A 26,379-nucleotide genomic window follows, 5' to 3' on the forward strand; every position below is an offset into this window, starting at 1 on the left:
GGTTTTGTGGAGGGGAGGTAAACGTCTGATAACATTAACAGAACACTAATGATCCAGAGGGAAGCAGAATGTAAGAAAATACCACTATTGTTGCTGGGTCTTGATGCAGAGAAAGCATTTAACAGAATAAGCTGGGACTTTAGGAGCAGAGCAATGGAACCATTTGCACACCCTGATAAAATTATAAGGTTGATTAGGAGGTTGATTACTGAAAGTGAACTGAGTATTTTGAGGTTGGGCTTGAACTTTGTTCCATCTGTTAGAGCTGATTTTAGTAAAACAGTGGTAGATATTAAGAAATATGTTAGAAAATTAAACTTGTCTTATTTAATGTGTAACATTCCAGAAGCTAATAATGCCTTAAGAAAGCCATCTGTTTACAATCCTCAGTTGATACATACTCTGAAAGTTTTTGAAGAAGTATGTTTAAAAGAACTTGATGTGGTTCTTTCAGGTAAAAATTATTTTAGGCATAATTTGAGTTTAAATGAAAGAAGAGCATTTCAGCAATTGTGTCACAAAAATCATTTGCTAAGATTTATGAAGAGTGATAAGGGGGGAAACATTGTGGTCATGGAACAGCGACTGTACAAACAAAAGATGTTAGAGATTTTAAACAATAATGAAGAATACGAAGTTATTCCTTTGTTTGAAATTAAGAAAAGATATTGGTTGATCCATTATCACTTATATGAGGCATTAATGTCTGGGGAAATCACTTTTGACATGTATAATTTTTGTGTTAATGAACATCCTAAGATAGGGGTCCTATTTGGGATCCCGAAAATACACAAAAACCTTTCGGATCCACCATTCAGACCCATAGTTTCTTCCCCCCATTCTATAACAGAGGGGATTTCTCTCTTGTTAGATGCCACTTTGGGTCCCTTGGTTTGTGAACAGGAATCCTTTGTTAAGGATTCTTGGCATTTTTTAGCAAAGGTCAAAGAATATATGGATACTTCTGTTTTTGACTCTGACAGAATTATTATTTTAACTATGGACGTGGTATCATTATTTACCAGTATTCCCCACAAAGAGGGGGTAGAAGCCATTAGAACTTTATTGACTACAAGTAGTAATTATAGTGCCAACAGCGTTTCCATTATTTGTAGATTACTAGATATTGTGTTACACAGCAATTTTTTCTTATTTGGTGAAACTTTTTTCAAGCAAAAACGAGGTGTGGCAATGGGTTCCCCTACAGCACCTGCATATGCTAACCTAGTCATGACCTGGTGGGAAAAGGAATATCTAGATAGATTAAGGAATATTTTTCATATTTCCTTTTATTGCCGATTCATGGATGATTTGATATTTATTTTGGAGGGGAACCATGATACGGCTAATTCCTTTGTCACCGAAATAAATTCTACAGTTGAATTCTTGAAATTTACTATTGGAGATATTGGTTTGTTGGTCAATTTTTTAGATATACAACTATGGTGGGACATCACTGACCATAGGTTTCACAGTCGTGTATATCGAAAGGACACCTTTACTAATAGTTACCTTCATTACAGAAGTGGACATTGTAAACACACTATTACAAATATCCCCAAAGGACAATTAGTTAGGGCATGTCGGATGATGTCCAGAGATTGTGACCTCAGTTCAGAAATTAAGTTCATTATAAAGCTTTTTGTTGATAGGGGTTATGATAAATTATTACTAGACAATATTGTGAAAGAAATTGAGAATAAAAGACTTATACACTATCCAGCAATTTTAAATATGGTCGATTTTAAAGACGCTACTTTTTTAACCAAAAAGAAGGGTAATGATTCAGGGAACAGTGAGCTGATATGTTCACTTGATCTTAGCATAAATAGCCCCGATATTAGACGTTTGATAGAGTCTAACTGGAAAATTATACAGGGGAATCATGACATGACTAATATTTTAGGAGTTAAACCTAGATTTACTTTTAGAAATAATTATAATTTCAAAAAGGCTTTGGAATGTCATGAGGCAATTTTATGGATTCATGTCAATTAATATCTAGTAGGAAAGGTATGTTTAAATGTAATCATTGTAATATGTGTAGATTTATAGCAGTAGGTCCCTATATAGCAGTTGATACTTTGGATAAAACACTGGAGGTTCCAAAATATGTTGATTGTAATACTAAAGGGGTAGTTTATATTGGTACCTGTAGTACCTGCCCCAGTTTCTATGTAGGAATGACAACTAGAAGTCTGAAGACCCGCATTCGTGAACATCTATACAGTATCAAGAAGCATGATGAGACCAATGCATTATATAAGCATTCTAGAGAATGTTGCAACTTCAAGAAGTTTTTGTTTTCTATCCTTGAAGTATGCAACTTAGATCTAAGGGGCGGTGACTTCAAAAACTACATAGAACAGAGGGAGACCTTGTGGCAAATTAGGCTAAGGTCTGACAAACCTCCTGGTTTAAATGATGTGATCAATATAAAGTGTTTTTTACAGGACCGTAGATTGTGTATTAAGAAAGATGTTGGTATGAGTCTTTTTATTTAAAGAACAATGATTAGTTTTTTAACAAAAAATCATGAACAGTTTTTTAATAGGCTTATTGATTTATTGTGTAATTGAATAATTGTTCTTTGTTGAAGTATTTATTGCATTCTGGCACTTTGAAGCAGTTTTTTGATGAAGTCACTTGACGAAAGCGTTTAATAAAAGTGATTACGCTATTTTGTTTGGAGCCTCTATATTTGAACTGTTCAATTTGGTTCTTCATTCTTCAACCTATTTTTTCTGTTGGTCGAGCTGGTGGTTTTGTTGTTTGATTAGGAGGATATATGAGGGACTGGAGGCAAAAATTAAAGTGGGTGAGGTCCTCTCTGATAATCTCTTCTTGAGCCGAGGAACCAGACAGGGTTGTCCTCTCTCTCCTTTGTTATTTGCATTATATCTAGAACCATTGTCAAAGAAAATAAGGATCTCAGAAATTCAATATATAACTGGTATAATAGTCAAGAAAAGCTGGCTCTGTTTGCAGATGACATTATTTTAAACCTGACAGGGTTGTCCTCTCTCTCCTTTGTTATTTGCATTATATCTAGAACCATTGTCAAAGAAAATAAGGATCTCAGAAATTCAATATATAATTGGTATAGTAGTCAAGAAAAGCTGGCTCTGTTTGCAGATGACATTATTTTTAAACCTGACAAAACCAGAAAGGGACATTACAGTGTCGTGGAACATATTGGGACAGTTTCACATTTTTTCGGGATACAAAATTAATGAAGCTAAAACAAATGCAGTAGTGGTAAATTATGTACCCACATATGAATTGGTTCAGCAATATCCATACTTATGTAGACATGATAAAATGAAGTATTTAGGATTATGGATTAAAAATTATTCCAGTGTGGCAGATAAGGATATGTGGAAAGAGACTAAACAAAAGATAATACAAAAACTGAGAAAATGGAAGCTCTGTTATATGGATATTGATAGTAAGAGAGAAGGAGTTAAAATGTATTTAGTCTCTTTAGTCTCCTATAAACAGGTCAGGCATATTTTTATCAACCAGAGAAAAGTTTTGGACAGCAATTAATAAAGAGCTGAATGATTTTATCTGGGAGTGGAAGACAGCAAGAGTCAAGTGGGATAAGCTTATTCTTCCAATAGGACACAGCAGATTGGGGTTACCCGATTTTAAGGGGTATTTCAGAGCAACACAGTTAAGGCTCTTATACATAGCACAAGCAGAAAACTATAATTCAAAGTGGAAAGAGATGAAATGGGGGAAGCTCAAGCAACAAGGAGAGACTGGGATTTTGGATGCAGACCTTTAAGATGAATAACAATAATCATACAGAATATTATATTCATAAAGTAGCAGAAAGTATTCCAAGAACTAAACCAACACGGGAATGGAGAAAGGAGATTCTGCTGATAAGGATGACCGCAATTAGGGATGCAGACAATATGCAATAGGGGGCTGGAATTTATTGGAGAAAACTAGCAAAGGAATCAAGGTATTGGGAGCAAATAACTAGAGAGGGAAAGGTAATAGAATGGGAAGATGGCAAAAACTTATTTGGACTGCAGGTTACAGATTCTCTTTGCCTATACTCTGATATCAGTCCTTGATAGGAAAGGCAAAGAAATGAGGAGGGAGGGTCCTAAACCAAAGATCAGCACTGATAGTTTTTAATAAAATCTAGAACAGAAGTTGCAGTTAAGAAATGAATAATTAGTAGACCCCATAAAAAATATTGCATGATAACTCTAAGAATCAAACAGAAGAGATTAGAAAGGACTGGGAAGAGAGACTGGATAAGCAATTCACAAAGAAACAATGGTGGGATATATGTATGTCTCTCAAATATGCAACAAAGTCTAGAAGATTTGGGATCTTTGCTTTGAAGTGTTCACATGGGTATTTTTATACTCTCAGTGCACTGCAAAGAACTTTTCCTCAGGTAGACAGAAAATGTTAGAGGTGTGATTGGGAAGAAAAAGGTAACCGGGAACATATTTTCTGGGAGTGCAATGAGTTTGCAGACTTGAAAGATTCCCAGCAGTCTGCTCTGTCAGAGATGCTGGATGAGCAAATTGGTATAATTAAGAAATTATTTTTTGAGCTATGATACAGAATCGGAATTGCTTAGACATAGTAATGCCTTCCTGAGTCTAATTATGATGGCTGCCAAAAAAGCAATTACTAGAAAATGGAAATTAAAATCACAATCAACTTTACTCGAAGTAGCAAATATAGTAACAGAGATAAAACAACTGGAAATGGCATATTTAGAAAAGGGTAGGAGCAAATTACATAATCAAAAATGGGAAGTGTGAGATCAATGCATCCAGAGGAGAAATGCAGTTTAAAAGAAGGCAGGAATTGTACGAGCTATGAAATGATTGACTGACAATGACTGGATATATTATAAGTGATGTATAATGTTTGCAGCTACAGTTGCTTCAACATGATTTCTAATGTATAATGCTTGCAAATGAGATTGTGTTGGTATGGTTTATTTTCATTTATATAATTGTAAGATTGCCTATGTCATTCATGATTATTTTAATAAAGATGTTTCTTGTTTAAAAAAGCTAATTACAGTAAGTAAAAGCTAAGATCATGTAATGTAAGGCTTCCTACTCGCATGTAAGATTTGACTATGGTGTATGACAATTATTTCTAAGACAGTGAAAGGTAGTATAACAAAGAAATTATACATAGTATAACTAGATAAATTAAAGCTAGCCAAGTAATAAAGCAAAATGAGAGATGGATCAGAGTTAAGGAGCATTTTTAGTTTTTGTACAGAGTAGATCAATGGGCTTAGTAGTTACAAGATGGGCAAGCAAGTTTCGATGAAGGTAAAATGGGTGAGGATGGTGAGAAGATGTTTCATCAACAGTTGAAATAAGTGGGGGGAGTATTAAATGATAGAGGGTCTCAGGTAATGCTACTGCAGTCACTGCAGCTGGATAAGTACTAAGATATGATTTCAATGTTATTTTGAAAGTAGAGAAAGTTGTAAGAGTAGATAGAGTTCTACAGTTCAACAGTATGGAAAGAAAGGCTTTATGGGATGAATAATTGTACACTTGGATAAAGAAAGGGAGTTGGTTGAAAGATACTGCCCAGTTTATCAAATCATGTTTTGTCAATACTTAAAGGTGTCATGCATGTATTACTAAAATGCTTATATTGTCAGTATCTCTACACTGGATGGTATCTCTGAGGTAGCAAGACTCAAAGGAAAGGGATAAGGTCAATTTACTTTTCTTTAATTTTTTCCATTTTCTCTAATTTTAATTTTTTTCCTTGGGTGCTTTTTGCCCTATACCTGCCGAACGTTAAGCCTCACCTGATCAGACCCAGCCCATTCAGTTTCCCATGCTAAGGACATACCATGTAGGGAGAAGATATCCAGTAGGACATCATTTGAGTAGTCACAATGGTTGTTTGTGCCCCTGCTCTCACATGTATGTATGCTCTGCTACCAGATTTGGACCACCCCTTATCTCCCAGTCCTGGCAAGTCTCACCTTCCCCAGAAGAGCCATATGGTGACCTGTCTTGTATGTCCCTGAGCCACAAACTACATGTTGCCTGCCCTCTAGTAGCTTTGTGTCATTGCAAATACAAGCTATAATACAGTCTTAATCCTGCCCTGGTGACTGAGGTAGGTACCCACATCACCTCAGGAACATCTAACACGCACCCACTATATCCGTGTATATTCCTCCATTCCCACCCCTTGAGAGCTACTGAACTGCCTAGGAAGCTCCAAGCATACACCTCCCAGTAATGCACCCACTTCTTTCTGTACAAGCTTCAGCTTGCATGAGAACAGAGAGCTAATCAGGACCATTAACCCCTCCCAATGGGTGCTGACTGTGCAGAGTGATTCATCCCCACCTCCCCTGTCTGTCTATTCCTGCTTTTGAGATACTAGCTAAATTCAGGTCAGCTAGGTCATAGTCAGAGCTTTATCCCTCTATGCAATAAAGTCAGGCACTTCCTTTTTAAAGTGTGTGCAACACTTATGATTTACCAGTCTTCCTTAATAAAGCTGGTTATAACAATTTAAGCTCTTTTCATAATTTGACTTGGATGTTTTAGTTATGTTTTTTTTTTATCTTAAATAAGTAAGTAAGACATATTTTATTATAGATCTACCAAAGTGGTTAGATTACCTCTGGATTTTATTGTACTCAAGTGCTTGAAACAACAGTCAGCCTTAAAAGTGTACAAAATCTTAGCTATTCTTTCTTTCCCTTCTAAAAAAAGGTATGTAAACAGTAGCCTCTAGCCTAACAGTGCAAATGTTGCATAACTAGCAGGCTGTATCCTGGTCCTACAACCAGTGATTAAATATTGGACTGACTGACTCTATAACTGCTAAATAAGCAGCATACTGTGACCTAGTACTGTAAACAATGGGCTGTAGTCTGACTCACCATGCATATTGTATAAACAGCATCCAGTGGCCTGGCACTGTACATGATATATAAACAGCAGGCTGTAGCTTGACATTTTACATTGTGTATAACCAGCATACAGTGGCCTGGCACTGTACATGGTATATAAACAGCAGGCTGTAGCTTGGCATTTTACATGGTGTATAAACAGCATACAGTGGCCTGGCACTGTACGTGGTATATAAACAGCAGGCTGTGGCTTGGCATTTTACATGGTGCATAAACAGCATACAGTGGCCTGGCACTCTACATGGTATATAAACAGCAGGCTGTAGCTTTGCATTTCTGTGTGGAGTCTGCATGTCCTCCCTGCGTTCATGTGGGTTTCCTCCGGGTGCTCCGGTTTCCTCCCACCTTACAAAGACATGCATCTGGAGCATTTCTCCCCGGGCCTCCGCTGAAAATTGGCTTCGTTCCAAGTCGGACTTTCTCGGTTAACAAATGTTAAATAAAAAAAAAAAAAAAATTTACATTGTGTATAAACAGCATACTCTGGCCTGGCACTTTACATGGTATATAAACAGCAGGCTGTAGCTTGGCATTTTGTATGGTGTATAAACAACATACAGTGGCCTTGCACTGTACATGGTATATAAACAGCAGGCTGTAGCTTGCAGTGTCAACAGTGGACTGTAGCCTAACACTATACATGGTGTTTAAACAGCAGACTGGAGCAAACAGTGGTCTGTAAACTGGCACTTTTAAATACTATGTAAACAGCAAGTTACAGCCTGGAACTGCAGACAGTGTGGTGGTACAGTGTGGTTCTGATGAGCACAACTCCTCTATCAAACTGAAACAAAACCTTAAATCATTCAACTCCCTTCTAAAATCTAACCTAAATAAATCTTGGATTTGCCTCTGTTCTTCTCCAAGATAGCTACTATACAAAATCGAAGCTAGTCCTGCCTTCCCCTTCTGACTCCCCCCCCTGAGTCTCACTACCCTGTCATTTGTACAGAAAATTAGCTTCTTCTCTTCACTCGTATCGAATGACTTTAACCTCAATTAACTTTCCAAGTCGCTGTAACACATCTCTACTGCCACTCTGACACTCTTTCTCTGCTAGCAATTCCCTTGCCACCTGCATTACCTTCTCCCTGTTTTCTCAACCTGAGAATACTCCTCTTCCTTATTGTCTAATTTTAAATTATTACGTTAATGTATTGAGTTAGATGTGTTGCTTGTATTGCTACTATGCCTCTACAAAATTAAGTTGTACTATGTACACTGTGAATTCAGGTACGCTGCTTAATATAAAGACATATCAAAAGGAATGTCAGGTGTTAAAAATGCAGAGAAACTGGTGCATGGTAGAGACACAATTATTATTAGTAGCAGCAGCACTTACCCCACCATGTCAAATCTGACCTATTATCAGATGTTATAATAATTTTACTCTCATGTCCTGTACAATTAGTTGTCTACTACTTTGTGCTGTTTTTATTACGTAACACTTATTTATTACTTGAAAAACTCTCAACATTGTCTTTGTTATGTATGTCTGTTTTATTAAATGGGAGCCTTTCTCCCCAGGCCTCTGCTGAAAAGGGGTCTTGCACCTAATCATACTATCCTGGTTAGCAAACAATCAGTTAATCAGTAAATAAAATACATACATTTGAACTGTGCTGCTGAGGCCAGTGATTATCCCAGAACAATTGCCCAAATTTAACTGTGATCTAAGTAGTACCTACTAACTATTATCCCCTGTATTTTCTTATCAATGTTGTTTTTATCCTCTTATCTCATTCATTTTCCTATATGTTCAAATCAGAAAGTTTTGCTGTATCTAGTTATTTATAGACTTCATGATGGGAGATGCTGTGTGTCTGCCTGTGTATTTACAGAATTTATGATGGGAGATTGTGTGTGTGTCTTTGTGTGTGTCTTTGTGCTTGTGTATGGCTGTCTGTGTGTGCATACTCAAGTGCATGCATGTGAATATATGTTTATTTATTACACCTTAATTAACAGCTAGGATACTCTGAGACAATGGCCCCTTTAAAGGGGCAAAATGAGTTTGATAAGAATGAGAAAGAAGGAAATGTAAAACACAGCTTGACAATACAAAAGGAGGTTGTACTATGCACACTGTGAATTCAGGTGTGCAGTTTAACAGAAAGACTTATCAAAAGGGAAGTCAAGTGCTATAAAAATACAAAGAAACTAGTGCATGGAATGGACACATTTATTAGTAGCAGCAGGAACAAATCAGATAAAAAACAAACTATAATATTTCATTGATGTTATTATATGCTGCATGTAAACCATTTTAGAACAGTCTGACATTATTATAGAAACATCTTTAAAAGGTTAAAGCAACTAATGTAGACTCTTATTTTGTTTATGGTATATATATATCTATAGACTGTTGATCTGATTTGGAAGATCAGTTTTAACTGCAGTGAAGATGACATTGATTCAGAAGGTGGTACTGAATTCTCGACCTGGTAAGTATAATTTTTTTAGACTGTTCATTGCTTGTAGTTTTTTTAACTTCAGAGTTTGCTGATAATGTATTCGCCATCATTTATTAGCATTGCTATTAAACCTGCATGCTCCAGTTCAAGGCTGTCAGTCCTTGTTTCTATCAGTCTCGTAGTCTGCCACTGCAATGGGCTTTTGTTTCATGCCTTTTAGTACATTATTAAAATTTCCTCAATTATTTCTGTCCGCTGTTGTTTTTTTTTTTTTTTTTTTTGCTGTGTGTGACTGCATACAAATGTGTACTTTGACAGAGGACATCACAAATATCACACCACAGTGCTAGAGTTCCACAGCACTGAATGTGCCCCCAAATCACATCCTTCCATGAGCTCATTTTACTGATGTTATTGCTCATTGTAGTGCTGGTACAAGTCTTATTCTGTTCCATTACAACCTGACCATTTGTAAGTTTAATTTCTTCCCACAACGTTTTCTTTCTCTGTTTTTTTTCCTTTGCTAACTGCACCCCCCCCCCATTTGTGTTGCGCAACACTATTCATGTAGCACTTTTAGTAACTGTTTTTGTTAGAGCATTCAGTAGAAAAGTATGTTTTTTAAAGACCTTTATTAAATTATCACTTAGACACAGACAAGCATACATTAACACAAAAGAAACAAAACCATTTTAACATTTTTCCATTTGAATACTATATGCATCACATATATTTTCTTTGCTACTATCATTCTTCCAACATTACAAAATATTGCTGAATTCCTGCCTTCCCTTAAACCTTACTCCTCCTCCTGAACATTATTGCACATATATTGTTTTTACAATTTCCATTCACTTTTATGTAATTTGCTCCTTTTCTTTTCAAAAGATCCCTCTTCCAGTTCTTTTATATCTGTTTATAAATATTTAGTACCTCAAATACAGTTGGTGTAGACTTTGATTTCCATTTTCTAGTAATTGCTTTTTTGCCAGCCAACTGAATTAAACATAATAAGGCCTTACTATGTCTAGGCAATTCAGATCCTATATCCCAGCTGAAAATAATTATTTCCATACTTACAGCCATTTGCTTACCCAGTATTTCTGATACAGTACTCTGTAGGGAATTTTTAAGATCGGCCAACTTGTTACGCTCCCAAAACATGTTTGCAGTTGCCTCTTTCTACTCCATCACTCCTCCAACATTTGCGCTCCATCTAAGGAAAAATTCTTTGGAGTCGGCTTGGACTGTAAAAATACTGGGTCTATATTAGAACATGGAAGTTTTACAACATCGAATGTTCTAATAGCGACCCTAAAACAGTGAACGCTGAAAATAGCAAAGCTGCAGAACACCAAATTTTTTCCTAGGGAAAGAATTTGGTTGGCCGTTTCTGTGGCTTCTCTATTTTCAGCACTGTGGTGGAAAGTTACGGGTCAGGTTCAGGTAAGTGTGCGATTGTGTGGACGTTAGGGTTAGGGCGCGGGTGAGGTGAGTGTGCGATAGTGACAGACTTTAGGATTAGGGCGGGGTAGGTGAGTTAGGGTTAGGGCATGGGTCAGGTGAGTATGCGATAGTGACGGACCTTAGGGTTAAGGTTTGAGTTAAGGTAAGTGGATAGATAGTAGTGTATGTACAGTTTAGTGTAGGGTTAGATGTAGGATTTTAAGTGTATGTGTGTGGAGTGCTGTTTTTTTGGTGTGCTTGTGTTCTGTGTGGGAAACAATTTGCTGTTCTGGGTGTTGGAGATTTTAAGCTTTCCTTTAAAAGGGGTCGATGAATTAGCGTTCGCTTTTGTAAGCTTTCGATAATTTAATATAGACCCAAAAATACCTATGTCAACACTTCCAAAAAAATCCTAAATCTTTCAGGCTTTGTTGCATATTTGTGAGCCATATGTATGCCCTCCTCTGGTTTCCTTGTGAATTCCTTATTTAATTTCACCTCCCAGTCTTTTCTAGCCTCCTCTAATGGATTCTTATAGTTATTATGCAGTATATTTTTATGCCCTAAGAATTATCCCTTTTTAAATAGCTGCTTCCATTCTAGATTCAGTTAAAAACTCTACCAGAGAAGGTCTTTCACTTAAAATTCTCCTATCCCTTTCTCTTTGCCTATACTCTGAGATCAAGCCCTGGTAGGGAAGGCAGTCTCCTAGCCTGCAATCCAAATGTCTTCTTGGGCTCATCCCACTCTATTAATTACCTTTCCTACTTGAGTTATTTGCTCCCAATATCTTGATTCCTTTGGCATTTTTATTTAGAGTAAACTCCAGCCCCCTCTTGCCTTTTTTCTGTACTCCTACTTGCAGTCATCCCTATTGGCAAAAATCTACTTTCTCCATTCTCATATTGACTTGTTCTTAAAATAATTTCTGCTACTTTATGAACATAATATTCTATTTGGTTGTTATTCTTTTTAAGGATCTGCATCCAAATTCCCACCCTTCCACTATTTTTTTCACTTCCCCCTTGCTTCATCATTATCCCTTTCCACTTTGAATTATAACCTTCTGCTTGTGTTATGTATATGAACCTTAACTGTGTAGCTCTAAAATATCCCTTTAAACCAGGAAAACCTAAACCACCTTGTTCTGCTGGAAGGATCATCTTATCCCACTTGACTCTTGCCCTCTTTCCCACCCAGATAAATTAATTCAATTCTTTATTAATTATTGTCCACAACTTTTCCTTGGGTTCTTAAAAGTATGCCTGACCCTTATACAAGACTAAAGGTACTAAAAACATTTACTGTGCTTGTATCTTACTGTCTATAAACATAAATAAGAGTTTCTCAGTTTTTGTACTAACTTTTGTTTAGTCTCTTCCCACATATCCTTAGCTACCATAACAAAAGCCTTTTTAATCCATACTTCTAAATGCTTCATCTTATCATGTCCCCATAAGAATGTGTTTTGCTGAACCAATTTAGTTCAATTTACCACTATAAACTTTGTAGTATCTTCATTCATTTTATAAACCTTATATAAGTTATAAAACTTCTCATTTGTGTCAATAATTTAAACCTTATTACCTCTTTCATCACCCATACCTTAAAAATGTACACATTATTAATTCCTCCACAACTCCAATTACTGATCTGGATCTCTCTCATACCTCCTCTAGCTACAACCTATCTCCTAACTTCATATGAACATCCTCTCCACTACTCCCTGACCTTTCCCTCCTTACACACATCTACACCTATATTCCCTTTATACTCAACCTCCATAAACCTAACTTATAAAGCCAGCTACCAACTAGCCAAATACCACAGACTTGTACATATCACGTTTAACAACCTCAAAACCAAAAAAATCACTAGTTTGCTTCTGGAAGCCTCTCCAGCCCAAATACTTTATACTTATCCATGGCCTATTGGATGGAGACATTCATCCCAACCCCGTCCCTCAACATACTTATTCTCTAGGATACACTAATCAATACATAACTAGCACCCTCTTACCTACCAAACCAGGCAACTCACTCGCTGTAGCTCATGTCAATATACGTAGTATTTGCAACAAAATTCATCAAGTCCACGCCCTCTTAGATATCCACCAATTTGACTTACTTTGCCTATCTGAAACATGGCTTAAACCTAACATTAAAGACAATGAAATTACCCCACCTGGGTACAATATTACAAGACATGACCGCCTAGCCAAAAAGGGAGGAAGAGTGGCTATCCTGTATAAAGCTAACCTTCAAATCAGTAATATAAATCTCAACCTACCCCCAGACAGTAGTTCTGAAATTATTAGCTTAAAGCTCCTACTCAACCAAAGCAAAGCCATAAATATTATTTGTACGTACCTCCCCCCCAGGAAATAACATTCACATTCTAGAAAATACCCTTAACTGGCTCTCCTCTAACCTCCCACAAGAGACAATTACCCTAGGTGATGTAAATATTGATTGGAATACCTGTAAAAGCACAAACCCCACCTCCCATATACACCTATATGGCTTCTCACAACTCATTAACAGCCCTACCAGAACTAATAAAATCAATATTCATGAAATTACCTTAGACTGGATACTTACTAATAGCCCACAACATACCTATAAATCTGGTACCCTTTCAGATGATCTAAGTGACCATTCACTAACTTACGTAATTAGACATAGAACAAACCTAAATCTTCCTAATACTTTCCTAACATTACGTTCAAAAAAGCAATTTAACCCAGAACTCTTTCTAGCTGAACTAAAACAATGTAATTGGTCTCCACTAAAACGTCTTCCCCTTAATGAAGCAGTAGAATTCTTCAATTCCACATTCCTATCCATCCTAGACCATCATGCACCTCTACGTACTATTAGAACCAAAGCTAAACCAGCCCCCTGGCTCACCAATGACACTAGGCAAAAAATCATTGTCAGAAATAAATCCTGGGCAAAATAGCATGCTACTAGGAATCTGACTGACTGCCAAACCTTCAGAGAACTTAGAAAGAGTACAAAAAAGGCCATTGTGACAGACAAAAAGAACTATTTTCACCTATTTCAGCAAACCTCAAATAAGCAACCTAATCAATTCTGGACTAGTATTAACAATCTTCTTTCCCCAGGCCAATCTATTACCCCCAGCCCACTAGGCTCCAATCCTGAACATCCCTCACAAACAGCTAATGCCTTTAACTCATTCTTTACAAGTGCTATCCAAACTCTAGCTAGTCACCTATCCCCCAACACTTCTAACCTGCTTACATCTTCTACTACTCCACCTCCTTCTTTTCATTTTGAACCAATTCCTACCTCCTTCATCTTCTCACTTCTTCATAAACTAAAACCTACCACCACTTCGGCTGACAGACTCCCTGCTGAGTTCCTTCAAATAGGCACCAAAGCTATCGCCTATCCCATCTCTATACTTTTAAATAGATCTATAATTGAAGGAACTGTTCCTTCTATCTGGAAAATATCTCATATTATTCCACTCCACAAAGGTGGGAACTCCAATGACTTCTCTAACTACCATCCGATAGCACTCCTATCCCCTCTTGCAAAAATATTGGAAATATGCATACATAAACAACTACTAAACCACCTTCTCCAAAACAACCTACTTGCTTCCTGTCAGCATGGATTCAGACCTTCCCACAGCACCACCACTGCATTGCTCTCCTTCACTAACTCCATTAACTATAACCGCAATAACAATAGACTATCATCTGCACTCTTCATTGACTTATCTAAAGCTTTTGATATGGTCAATCACCAACTTCTTTTGCACATTCTTACTTCTCTCTCACTCGATCCTCCTTCCATAACTTAGTTCACATCTTACTTAGATAACCGACAACAAGCAGTTCTCTGGAAAAACTCTCTATCTGATTGCCTTCCTATCTCTGTAGGGGTTCCTCAAGGCTCTATCCTAGGCACCCTACTATTTTCCATTTTTATTAATGACCTTCAAACAGCTATCCCAAACACTACCTGCATTCAATATGCAGACGACTCTACAATAATCTGTACAGCCACCTCTCAAACTGAACTCCAGTCTATTACCCAAAAAGCTTTTAACACCGTTGAACAATGGTTCTCTCAATGCTGCCTGCTCCTTAACCCTAAGAAAACTAAACTGTTACTCTTCTCACCAAGCCGAAAGTCTACCCCTATTCATTTCACTCTCACTTCCAACAATGGTACTCTTATCTCTCCAGATCTAACCACTAAGCTATTAGGAATAACTATTGACAACAATCTCAACTTTGATTCTCACATCAACAATACAGTAAAATTAGTTAACAAAAAAATAGGTTCGCTATATAGAATCAAACCCTTCCTCACTCCACTAGCTAGGACCACAATAGCTAGAACGCACCTAATCTCTACTCTACTCTATGCCTCACCTATATTTACCAATCTCTCTAAAAATAACCTCAATAAACTAATAACATCCTATAATAATATTGCTAGATTTGCTACAGGATCCTCCTTCAGAACCCATCACTGCCTGAACCTAAAACAACTAGGATGGCTCGAACTCCCTAACCACCTCAAACTCCAACAGCTTACTATAGTGCACAAGACCCTTTACCAACCTAACAAAACCCCAGTACTTACCAGTCTCATTATACCATACAATAACCTGAGACACCTACGCTCTTCAAACATACTACTAAAACTAACAATGTAGCAGGTGATTCACTGTTCTCTAATGCTGTTGGAAAAATATGGAATAAACTACCCACTGAGATCACATCTCTCACGTCTCTCCCACTGTTTAAAAAGAATCTAAAACTGTATTTCAATAATCACTGGCTATGCTCTTGTACTAACCCAGACTAACCCTGTCTCCTCTTTCTTTTCTCTTTCTCTTTCTCTTCTCTTTTCATTTCTACTCTCCCTATAACACTAATACCTTTGCCTACTCACCTTAAAGCATTTTTAGCTAAAGTTATGTTATATTTATTGTAATTACTATGTATGACTTTACTATGTATGGTTTTACCTGTTTCATGCTACTATAATCAATGTTTAACGATTATATAAACCTGTAATAAATACTGGAGCTTTTCTCCCTGGGCCTCTACTGAAAATGGACATATATCCAGCTAGACTAGCCCGGTCAACAAATGTAAAATAAAATAAATAAAAAACGAAAAGACTTGAAACTGTCTCAAAATGTTCCGCAACACTGAAATGTCCTTTTCTGGATTTATCAGGTACAAAATAATATCATCTGGAAATAAAGCCAACTTTTCTTGATTACCATACCAATTATATCCCTGTATTTATGAATCCCTTATTTTCTTTGTCAGTGGCCCTAAATATAAAGCAAATAACAAAGGAGCAAGAGGACACCAGTGCCTGGTTCCTTAGTTCAAACACAGCTTATCTGAGAGGAACACTCCCACTTTAATTCTTGCCTCTGATCCTTCTTATAGCCTTCTAATTAACCTTGTTATTGTATCAGGGAATGCAAATGCTTCCAATGCCCTACTCATAAAATCCCAGCTTACCCTGTCAAATGCTTTCTCTGTATTAAGACCCACCAGCAACAGAGGCATTTTCTTATATTCTGTAATACCTAAAGACAGTAAAGACCCATCATCAAATCCAGCTTTATATAGGCCCATTTCAGTTTTGAAACCATGCTTATAAAGTGTTTATGACTATAATAGCTAAAAGAATGGCGAATATGTTGCCAAATATAGATCATTGTGACTTTGTAGAGGGTAGGCAAACATTTGACAACATTAATTTTACAATTATGATCCAGAAGGAAGCAGAATGTAAGGAAATACTGCTGTTTTAGTGCAGAGAAAGCATCCGACTGTGTAAGCTGGGATTTTATGAGTAGGGCAATGGAGGCATTTACATTCACTGATTGGATAATAATGTTAATTAGGAGGAATGATAAGCTGTATCTTTGCAGAGGAACCAGGTAGGAGTGTCTTCTCTCCCCCCTTCTTGTTATTTTCATTATATTTAGAACCATTGGCAAAGAAAATAAAGGACTCAAAATTCTAGACTATAATTGGTATGGTAATCAAGAAAAGCTGTCTTTATTTGCAGATGATGCTATTTTGTACCTGATAAAACCAGAAAAAGACATTTCATTTTGTGGAACATTCTGAGACAGTTTCAGTTTTTTTTTTGGATATAAAATTGATGAAGTTAAAACAAAGGCTATAGCTTTAAACTGTGTACCCACACATAAACCGTTCAATTACCATATTTGTGAAGACATAATAAAATTAAGTATTTAGAAGTATGGGTTAAAAAGGATTCTGTCTTGGCAGCTAAGGATATGTGGAAAGAGACTAAACAAAATATAATACAAAAACTGAGAAATTTGAATCTGCTGTATGGATATGGATAGCAAGATACAAGCAGTAAAAAATTGTTTAGTCCCTTTAGTTGTATACACAGGTCAGGCATAGTTTTATAAACCAGAGGAGAAGTTGTGGATGGTAATTAATAAAGAGTTGAAGGATTTTATCTGCGAGAGGAAGAGGGCAATGGTCTAGTGGGATTAATTAATTCTTCCAATAGAACAAGGTGGTTTAGGATTACTTAATTTGAAAGGATATTTTAGAGCCACGCAGTTAAGGCTCTTATACATAGCACAAGCAGAAAGCTACAATTCATAGTGGAAACAGATGATGTTGAAGTAGGGCAGAAATTTAAAAAACAAGGAGAGAGTGGGATTTTGGATGTAGATCCTTAAGGAGAATAGCAACAGTCTTACAGAATGTTATATTCATAAAGTAGCGCAAAGTATTCTAAGAACTAAGCCAACATGGGAATGGAGAAATGAGATTCTGCTGATAGGGATGACTGCAATTAGGGGTACAGAGAATAGGCAAGAGGGGTCTGTTATTTACAGGAGGAAACTGGCAAAGGAACCAAGCTATTGGGGAACGAATAATTAGAGAGGGAAAGGTAATAGAATAGGAAGTGGCCAAGAAGACATTTGGACTGCGGGCTAAAGACTGCCTTCCCTATCAGGGATTGATATCAGAGTATAAGCAAAGAGAAAGGGATAGGGAAATCCTATGTGAAAGACTTGCACTGGTAGAGTTTTTAGTTGAATCTAGAAAAGAAGTTGCTCTTAAAAAAAGTGATCATTAGTAGGGCACATAAAGTACTGCAGGATAACTACAGGAATCAATTAGAGGAGGTTAGAAAAGATTGGGAAGTGAAATTAAATAAGCAATTCACAAGAAAACAACAGGAGGACATATGTATGACTCACAAATATTCAACAAAGTCTGGATGATGTAGGATGCTTTTTTCAATGTTTACGTAGATATTTTTATACTTCAAGCAGACTCCAAAGAAATTTTCCTCAGGTGGATGGCAAATTTTGGAGGGGTGTTGGAACAGAAAGAGGCACATGGGAACATATGTTTTGGGAGTGTAATGAGTTCGCAGACTTTAAAAAATCCCTCAGAGTACAGTGTCAGAAATATTGGGTAAGCAAACGGATGTAAGTAAAGACATTATTTTTTGAGCTGGGATAGAGGATATGAATTGCCTAGACATAGGAAAGCCTTGTTAAATTTAATTCTGGTAGCTGCCAAAAAAAGAAATCACTAGAAAGTGAAAACCAAAGTCTAAACCAACAGTATTTGAAGTGATGAATTTTATAACAGAGATAAGAGAACTGGAAACTGGATCTTTAGGAAAGGATTGGAGAAAATGACATAGGAAAAAATGGGAACTGTGTGAACAATATATGCAGAAAAATGTTTTGGAGGAGGAATGAGGTTTAATGGAAGGCAGAAATTCAGAAATATTTTGTAATGTTGGACTGATAATAGTAGCAAAGAAAATATATGTGATGTATATTGTATTTGAGTGGGAAAATATTAAAATGGTTTGTATTCTTTTTATATAAATATAAGATTGCTTATGTCACAAGTGATAATTCAATAAAGGTATTTAAAAAAAGCTCTAGCAATCTGAACTTTTTCTGCAACATCAGTAGTTTGGAGGAACAGTTATATCTTGCACGGGATACCCTTGCTCTGGAACAGACTCCCCATTCACATAAACAAAGCTCATCCCTGTCTATACTCAAATGCCGTATGGATCTATGGATGGAAAACAGAAAATATACCCAAAGAATGTTCCCTGTACTACTAGTAGACAGGGGGAGCTCCTAAAAGCTGAATCCCATACATGGGTCCCATCAAGTTATCTATAGTATGATCCTAGTTATTCCCATTTGGGGTAATATATAATTATTGACCATGGGATGGGTAAGGCTAATTTTTAATACCAAATGGGATAGGCTAATTTGAGCACCCAAAGGGAAATTGGCTAAGCTGAAAATGGCCTGCAAGGGCAGGTAGCCTAATACTTAGCTGTGAACCAATATAAACTATGGGTTATAATATGGCTTTATGAATATGGTTGTAAACAAGGTAGAATATAGTATGTGTGTGTGTGTGTGTGTGTGTGTGTGTGTGTGTAGATATATATATATATATATATATATATATATATATATATATATATATATATATATAGATGTGTGTGTGTAGCTATATAGATGTGTGTGTGTGTCTATATATATATATATATATATATATATATATATATATTATATATATATATATAGATAGATATATGTGTGTGTATTTTTTTAACTTCCTGTGCATTCACCCAAATGGCCTTTTTTTTTCCCAGGGGAGAGGGAGACAGGTATTTCCAGGTTGAACAAGAGCCCTACTACATCTGTTCCTGCATGGGAACTGATATCAGTCCCCCTCTCTGTGACAAAAGTCGGGCATTAGGGAGTGTGGTGGCTAACCCTCTCCTTATAGGAGCACCCCTCCCTCTCAGCTTGTTCTCCAAGCTCACAATTAATACCTCCTGAGAGGAAATGTTCCTCTGTATGCTGATTACTTTTTGGTCAATTAGTGTGCATGCAAATTAGTAGTGGGGATTGGCTGGTCAGAATTCCACTGGGTGAATACCTAGGGCTCATGCTAGGTTTCACCCATGTTGCAAGCCAGAGCCACCACCCTTCTTCCAGCATGGGTAAGCTGGCATTGGCTACTCATTCCCATCCTCCCTGGACAAATACTACAGTCACTCAAGCCACTAGTCAAACACAGATCACCTGCTGCATAGTCAGGGCTTTGTCCCTCCTCTTATGCCATGGAGCTGGCTGTGTGATGGAATATTTTTGAACAGATAATTGAATTTGCATTAAGAACAGTACACACATCCGCAAATAAGAGGCAAACTATTGTAGATTTTATTGTATTAGCAAGAAATATTAAAATCTGAGATGAAATTAAAATAGTTTGTACATATTCTTAATATGTTTTATTTGTTTATTCCTTTTTGTTAACAGCAGTGAAGTTATTTAAAAAAAGTTATGCAGGTGTGCAGGTTTGTGGAAATGTATGTTATCTGAAGCTGGCATGTGATATCTCTTTGTTTACTTGTGTTATTTTATGACTTGGTTTATTTATTTATGCTTGTTAATTGATAGACACACTGACCAAGTATGGACCCTTTCAAATATGACTTAGGCACAATGCTCAAATGAAATAAATACAGGTGAATGTGTTATACATATACTAGAAACAGGAATAGTTGTACAATGTATGACCAGCAATATTTTGCTGGCCTGTTACTAAACTCATTGCTAACACAGTCAGGATGCAGGACAAACAGAATAAGAGAAAATTATACTTTTGTGCATTTTGCCAGTAAGAATAACAGCATATAATACATGCAAGTAGCTTTGTTTAAGTAGCGATCATATTTTCTTTCTAGGCAATTTTTCTCCTGTACCTGCTGACCACCAAACCTCTTCTATATCTGAATTGAGCCCATTTGTTAGCCAGAGATGGGGAGTCACTAGATATCTATTAGGGCAAGAACCCTGTTGTTTTCGTAATCCCAAAAATATGTAACTCCACCACTGATCCACCCATGTGCCCTATTATTTCTTTTAGGTGATCTGTTATTGAACCACTTAAAGTTTTTGTTGATCAAAAGCTGAAACCATTTTTGCATTTTTTTCTGGGTGTCTTGAAAAACTCCTACGACTTTTTGGATAAACTGAGATCTGTGAGTTAAAATTCAAATGACTTGCTGGTCATTGGGCATCTGAAGGGCTTTTTTACTCTCATCCCTCAGGACCTTGGCATTTATTGGTCTAGGGATATGCTTATCGCATCCACTAGTTTATCTACTGTGAACATTAATAGTATATGTTGCCTTATGAAAATTGTTCTAAAATCAGTTTTTTTTCACTTGTCTAGGCAATTCGATTTTGTTTCATAACTCATTGAAATCATCTCCCCCATCACACCAATCTGCCCTCCCAGCATTTCCAACAGTGCATCCTGAAGAGAATCCTAAAAGCCCACCAACCCACCTTACTCCAGAAAACATGCTCCCAACCACCTCCCCATTCCCCATTACACTTCCAACATTTGCTGTCTACCTGAGGAAAAATTCTCTGGAGTCTACTTAGGGTATAAAAATTGATGCAAACATTTCCAAGCAAAAATCCTAAATCTTATAGATTTTGTTGCATATTTTGAAGACATACATATATCCGCCTATTGTTTCTTTGTGAATTGCTTATCCAGTCTCTCTTCCCAATCCTTTCTAACCTCCTATGATTGATTCTTATAGTTAGAAAACAAACACAAACTGAAGCTCCAAAAACATAAAAGGCGACAGGCTGTCCAGAACACAAATTCACATTTATTTTAAATATTAAAAGACACCTTTAAGTGCTTTCATCATCCAATCACGACTTCATCAGAATAAAAAAGCACTATAAAGCCAAACTTAAATAGCTATGGATTAAACCATTCAAGAACCACCGCCCCAGATTCTACTTACATTTTTAAAAAGACAGGAATATTTCACTCACATAGAACTAGCAGTGTACTTATATACAATAGAACCAATAGATTAACCATTTTTGAAAGAACATACAAGCTAATAAATGTTGTACATCACCTAACCTCCTAATAACACCGATAATATTAATTATTATATAACTATTATGTAACAAAGCAATATTTGTTCATATAAAATAAAATAAAAAAGCAAAACAGCAAAAAAGCATAGTTCTAACCAACTGGAACAAGCAACCATCAAACATTCCTTTTTATGTGTTTTCATAAAAAGTATATGTGATAGTAAAAGTAGTAATAGATAAATATGATAAAAATATGCCATACCAGGGATGAATTTCCTTTTCCCCATCTAGTTGTCCAAGTTACACTAGAATTAGGCTAGGGAGGAACTCTGTTTCACATGGATGGGGAGCATGTTCCAGAGAAGGGGTAGTCTCTGGATAAATACCTGTCTCTCCAGAAGGTCCTATTTATAGTGCAATCAAAGTTTAAGTCTTTAGAATTGGTAATTCTGGTGCTGTTTCTTTTGCAGATATGCAGGAAGTCCTTCAGACTGGAGTCCAATGATGCCTTGTATGTCAGGCATAAATCTCCCCCAACAACATTTAGGAAACAGAATACAGGGATAGGGCATTGAGGCAGTCTGCATAAGACATCTTATTTATGTCCTATATTCTTTTGGTGAGGAACCACTGTTGATGTTCCAGTTGTTGGATGCAACTGTTAGGTACATACCAAAGGAGGCATTGTATTCTGTGAATAGGTCTGATGAATGTCAAATACAGTGAAAACAGTGACCTCCTTGGACCAAGATGCCATACCTTTGCTTATAGGTTGCACATCATAGAATGATTTCCTCACTACTGTAGATACACAGTGGTCAAAGTCCAGATTACTGTCTACATGTGTCCCCAAGTCTCTGATTACTGGGTCAGCTCTTAGAAGTGTGTTGTCAATATGACAGTTACCAAGGGTGGCTGATGTCCAAAAGAATACTATTATATATTTATTTCCCAAAGGATGCTATTATGCATTTCTTGACATTTAATTTTAGTCTTTGGCTTTGACACCAGTTATTGTCTGTGTCAGCCCTTCTTGGAGGGCATTAGTGTTGGTGGGGAATTCTGTAACTGCTCCTGATTTAAAGTGATCTGCAAATTTACTCAGTCAGAGGCCTTTGAAGTTGGCCATGACTTCAGAGAAGTAGATGCCAAAAAGGATCAGTTCCAGGACTGGTCTCTGAGGAACTCCACTTGTAAATGGCATCTTTTCTGAGGTGGACTCTCCAATTCTAATACCCTGGGTCTTGTTTGTGAGCCAGCTGGCTATCCACTGAGTGACTTAAGTTAAGGTTTATACCTAACCTCAAGTGTGTCAGCAATGCCTTAGTGGGGTATTGTGTCAAATGCCTTGGCCAGGTCAAGGTAGGCAGTGTGAACCATTTTAAATCCATTGCTTTAGTGACCTTCTCAGAAAAAGCCACCAGGTTGAGTAGACATGACCTGCCCTTGATGAATCCAAACTGAGTTGAGTTCAATGTCTGGAATTCTCCAATGTCATTATTAGTCACTTCCATGATAATTCTATTCATGGCTTTGCATATGAAAATAGTGAGACTTATGAGTCTGTAGTTTCCAGGGTCTGTAGATGGCCTGTCTTTGTGCAGAGGGATGATGGTTGTGGTTCTTCAGTCATGAGGTATGAACCCTGTTTGGAGGCTATGATTAAATAATGATTCCAGAAGGCCTGATAGGTCATGTGTCATGCTATTTAGAAGGCAGCATGGAGCCATCAATGCAGTGTTGTTGGCCTTAGAGAAAACACTGAAGACCTGTTCCCTAGTGATAATAGGGGGAATTATATTTGATAGTATTCCCTGAGGGGAGGCCGGGTGGCAGGAGGCTTGGGGGGGGGGGGTAGGATTATCTGTAAAATGGATTCAAACCCTGCATTATGTGTGCTGTTTCCCCAGACTCACTGCAATTACACCTTGTGCCACCTTGAGGTGATAATTCAACACAAGGATGATGTAGGAAGACTGGGTATGTCTGAATGTGTGATAGGTGTTAAAACCTGGAAAAGAGGGAGTGTTTTCCTGCACTGAAACTAGGTCACTTATAATACAGATAGCAATTTGTTCATGTTGTAGGAGAGCCGCAAGATCTGGTAATTTATTTTTAAGACTTTTAGCACTGAGCAGAGCAACCTTCATTTGGTTAGGATTGAAATTTACTGCAGACCTTTGTTATGCTGGAATGTCAAGAAGGTGTACTTTGCATAAAAATCACTATGGGGGCATCATCAGGTGTTTTGGCCTGTATGCAGACGCTGTGGAACAAATGGTGCAGGCCATCCTTGATGAAGCAAGATTGGTGTCAGTCATCTCATCCCAAGCTGCCACATACTGGATCCCCTTAGAAAGACACTAACTACTTAGCCAGTTGTTAAAGCTGGTTATTTATTCTTTGTATTCGAGTATCACTTGGAGTGAAGGTGGGATTCCACTCTGGGCCAGTGCCTTACATGTATTTGACACATTCACAGTGAGGCTGAGTATGTCTCTCTGCACCTCATTCTTGGTTGAGCTTCTGGTTGATCACACCTACATGAGCCACCAGCAGGTTATAGCCATAATTATCCCATCAGAGGGATTATATGACCCTCATGATTTTACAAATTCTGCTACTACAAAAGAAGCTGTCACCCTATCTTTGTTCAGCTCATTAAATGCAGATTCAGTGAGTAAGATAATGAAGTTACTAACTACAACATTTCTACTTGTGTGCAGATTTAGTGGCAGTGGGAGAGGTGCATTTTGATGGCTGGTGATTCTATGAGTTGTGTGTGCATGCTGAAGTTGTGTTAGTGGATTGCTGCTGAGGCCCTTTGATTTAGTTTGAGATCTGGAGGTATGGGTGAGTTTGTGTCGCTTGAAGACCATTTGTGTAGGTGAGAGGGTGGTCACCAGGTTAGATCACTTGTAGTTGGTTGTTAGTGAACATTATGCATTTCTTACTCTGTTTCAGAATACCATCTGCAATGTTAGCAACAGCAGGGATGCAAGTAGACTGGACTTCTAAGTTCACTATGTGGATCGAATTACTGAGGTCAGGCATGATATATTGTTTAGTCAATTGGCAGATAAGACGCGTTAGGCAAATAACCCATGCTGAAGAGATGTATTAAGTAAAGTAAAGATGTACTAATGCTGATAGAACAATGGAAGCAATTACGTAATTGCAGTCACAGATATAATTTGGTACAGCACAAGTAGTAAGCGGGTAATACATAAATTCAATATAATAACAATAGTATGAAGCCTGAAGACGTACTAGTATAAATTACACAGATGTTGTTATGAGTGTAGTACACAACTGTAGTTTGGTGCGGTATACAGTTATAGTTGTAGAAGATCAATATATGAATCAGATATAATAATGGTATGAGGGTTGAACAGGTAGTAAACAGTACATGCAGTATGCTGTAGAATAGTATAGTAGGCATGGGTGCCAACAATATTTTGGAGGTTGGCTCACATGCCACACACTACACACTTCAAGTCTCGATTGTCACTAACAGAACAAAGTGAGTTTGGCTTATTAGGTTAGTTATTAGGCTCAGGTGGCATACAGTAATTGCATATACGATTTATCAGACTCAGTTGCCACAAACATGGATGCAGCTAAATATAGTTACCATCAATAACTAGCCTATGTACAGAGCCAGATATAGATGTCAATAGCTGTTGATGATGGCTATGAACTGATCTGGGAGCAACAATTTTATTTATTTATTTATTGGCATTTGTTTACTGGGAAAGTCCGACTGGGTAGAAGCCCATTTTCAGTGGAGGACCGGGGAGAAAAGCTCCAAATTATTACAAAACATTTTAAGAGCAATAATATAACATTCTTCAAAAATAACACAAAACATCTGCAGTTTAAATAATTATAAAACATTAGACATAATATAAAACATTGTTTAAGAATCAATACAAGGTATATGACAATCATTTAATATTTATAATTTTATACAGTTTGTAGGGAAATTAAAGGTAAGTCTAATAAACAGGAATTGCAATATGAAGTGAGGGAAAAACAGGCTTATGGTATATTTAGAGAGAGAAAGGCAGGGAAGAGAATTTGATAGCAGTAAGGAAGTAAGTGAAGAAGGGAGAGTAAGGAGATATAAGGAATGGAAAGGTACTTGTTCATATTTAGGGATGTAGTTTATCCTGGTTTTGACCAAGAACAGAGCCAGATTTTAGCTAGGAAGTCTTTCAGAGTGGTTTTGAAAGATGGGAGGGAGGGTACAGACCTGATGGGTACAGGTAAGGAGTTCCAGGCCTTAGCAACCTTGTATGAGTACAGACAATGCCCATCAAATTTGCTAGATTTGTAGACAGACAGGAGTTTTTGGTTAGTAGATCACAATGACAATCTGGGAACATAGTTGTGTAGAATGTTTTTTAGTGCTAGACAAGCAGGTAGATGCTGGATAATTCTATAGGTGGTAAGAAGTTGTGTATATGTTTGATGTGGCAGTTCTAACCAATCTAGGCTTTTCGGTGCTATATAGTAGTGGGTTCTGCAAGGGGTACGTGCTGCAAATTTAGCAACTTTATTGTAGTATTGTTCAAGTTTTAATTTTTGTGAAGCCTGGAGGTTAAT

The 26,379-nt window shown here is 37.1% G+C and overlaps 1 protein-coding gene across 1 annotated transcript in view; it reads left to right on the forward strand.

Annotated features, from left to right (window-relative positions):
* The window catches only part of LOC122804301 (prostaglandin reductase 2-like), a 332,343-nt gene that overhangs the window by 43,646 nt on the left and 262,318 nt on the right, over window positions 1-26,379 (forward strand). Inside the window, exon 2 of the mRNA XM_044074091.1 lies at window positions 9,305-9,387. Within this exon, the coding sequence (XP_043930026.1) occupies window positions 9,348-9,387 (40 nt within the window). The 5' untranslated portion in view covers window positions 9,305-9,347. The remainder of the gene's footprint in view (window positions 1-9,304; window positions 9,388-26,379) is intronic.

The sequence above is a fragment of the Protopterus annectens genome, chromosome 6.part0 (genome assembly GCF_019279795.1).
Source record: "Protopterus annectens isolate FY-2018-M chromosome 6.part0, PAN1.0, whole genome shotgun sequence".
NCBI classification, from domain to species: domain Eukaryota; kingdom Metazoa; phylum Chordata; order Ceratodontiformes; family Protopteridae; genus Protopterus; species Protopterus annectens.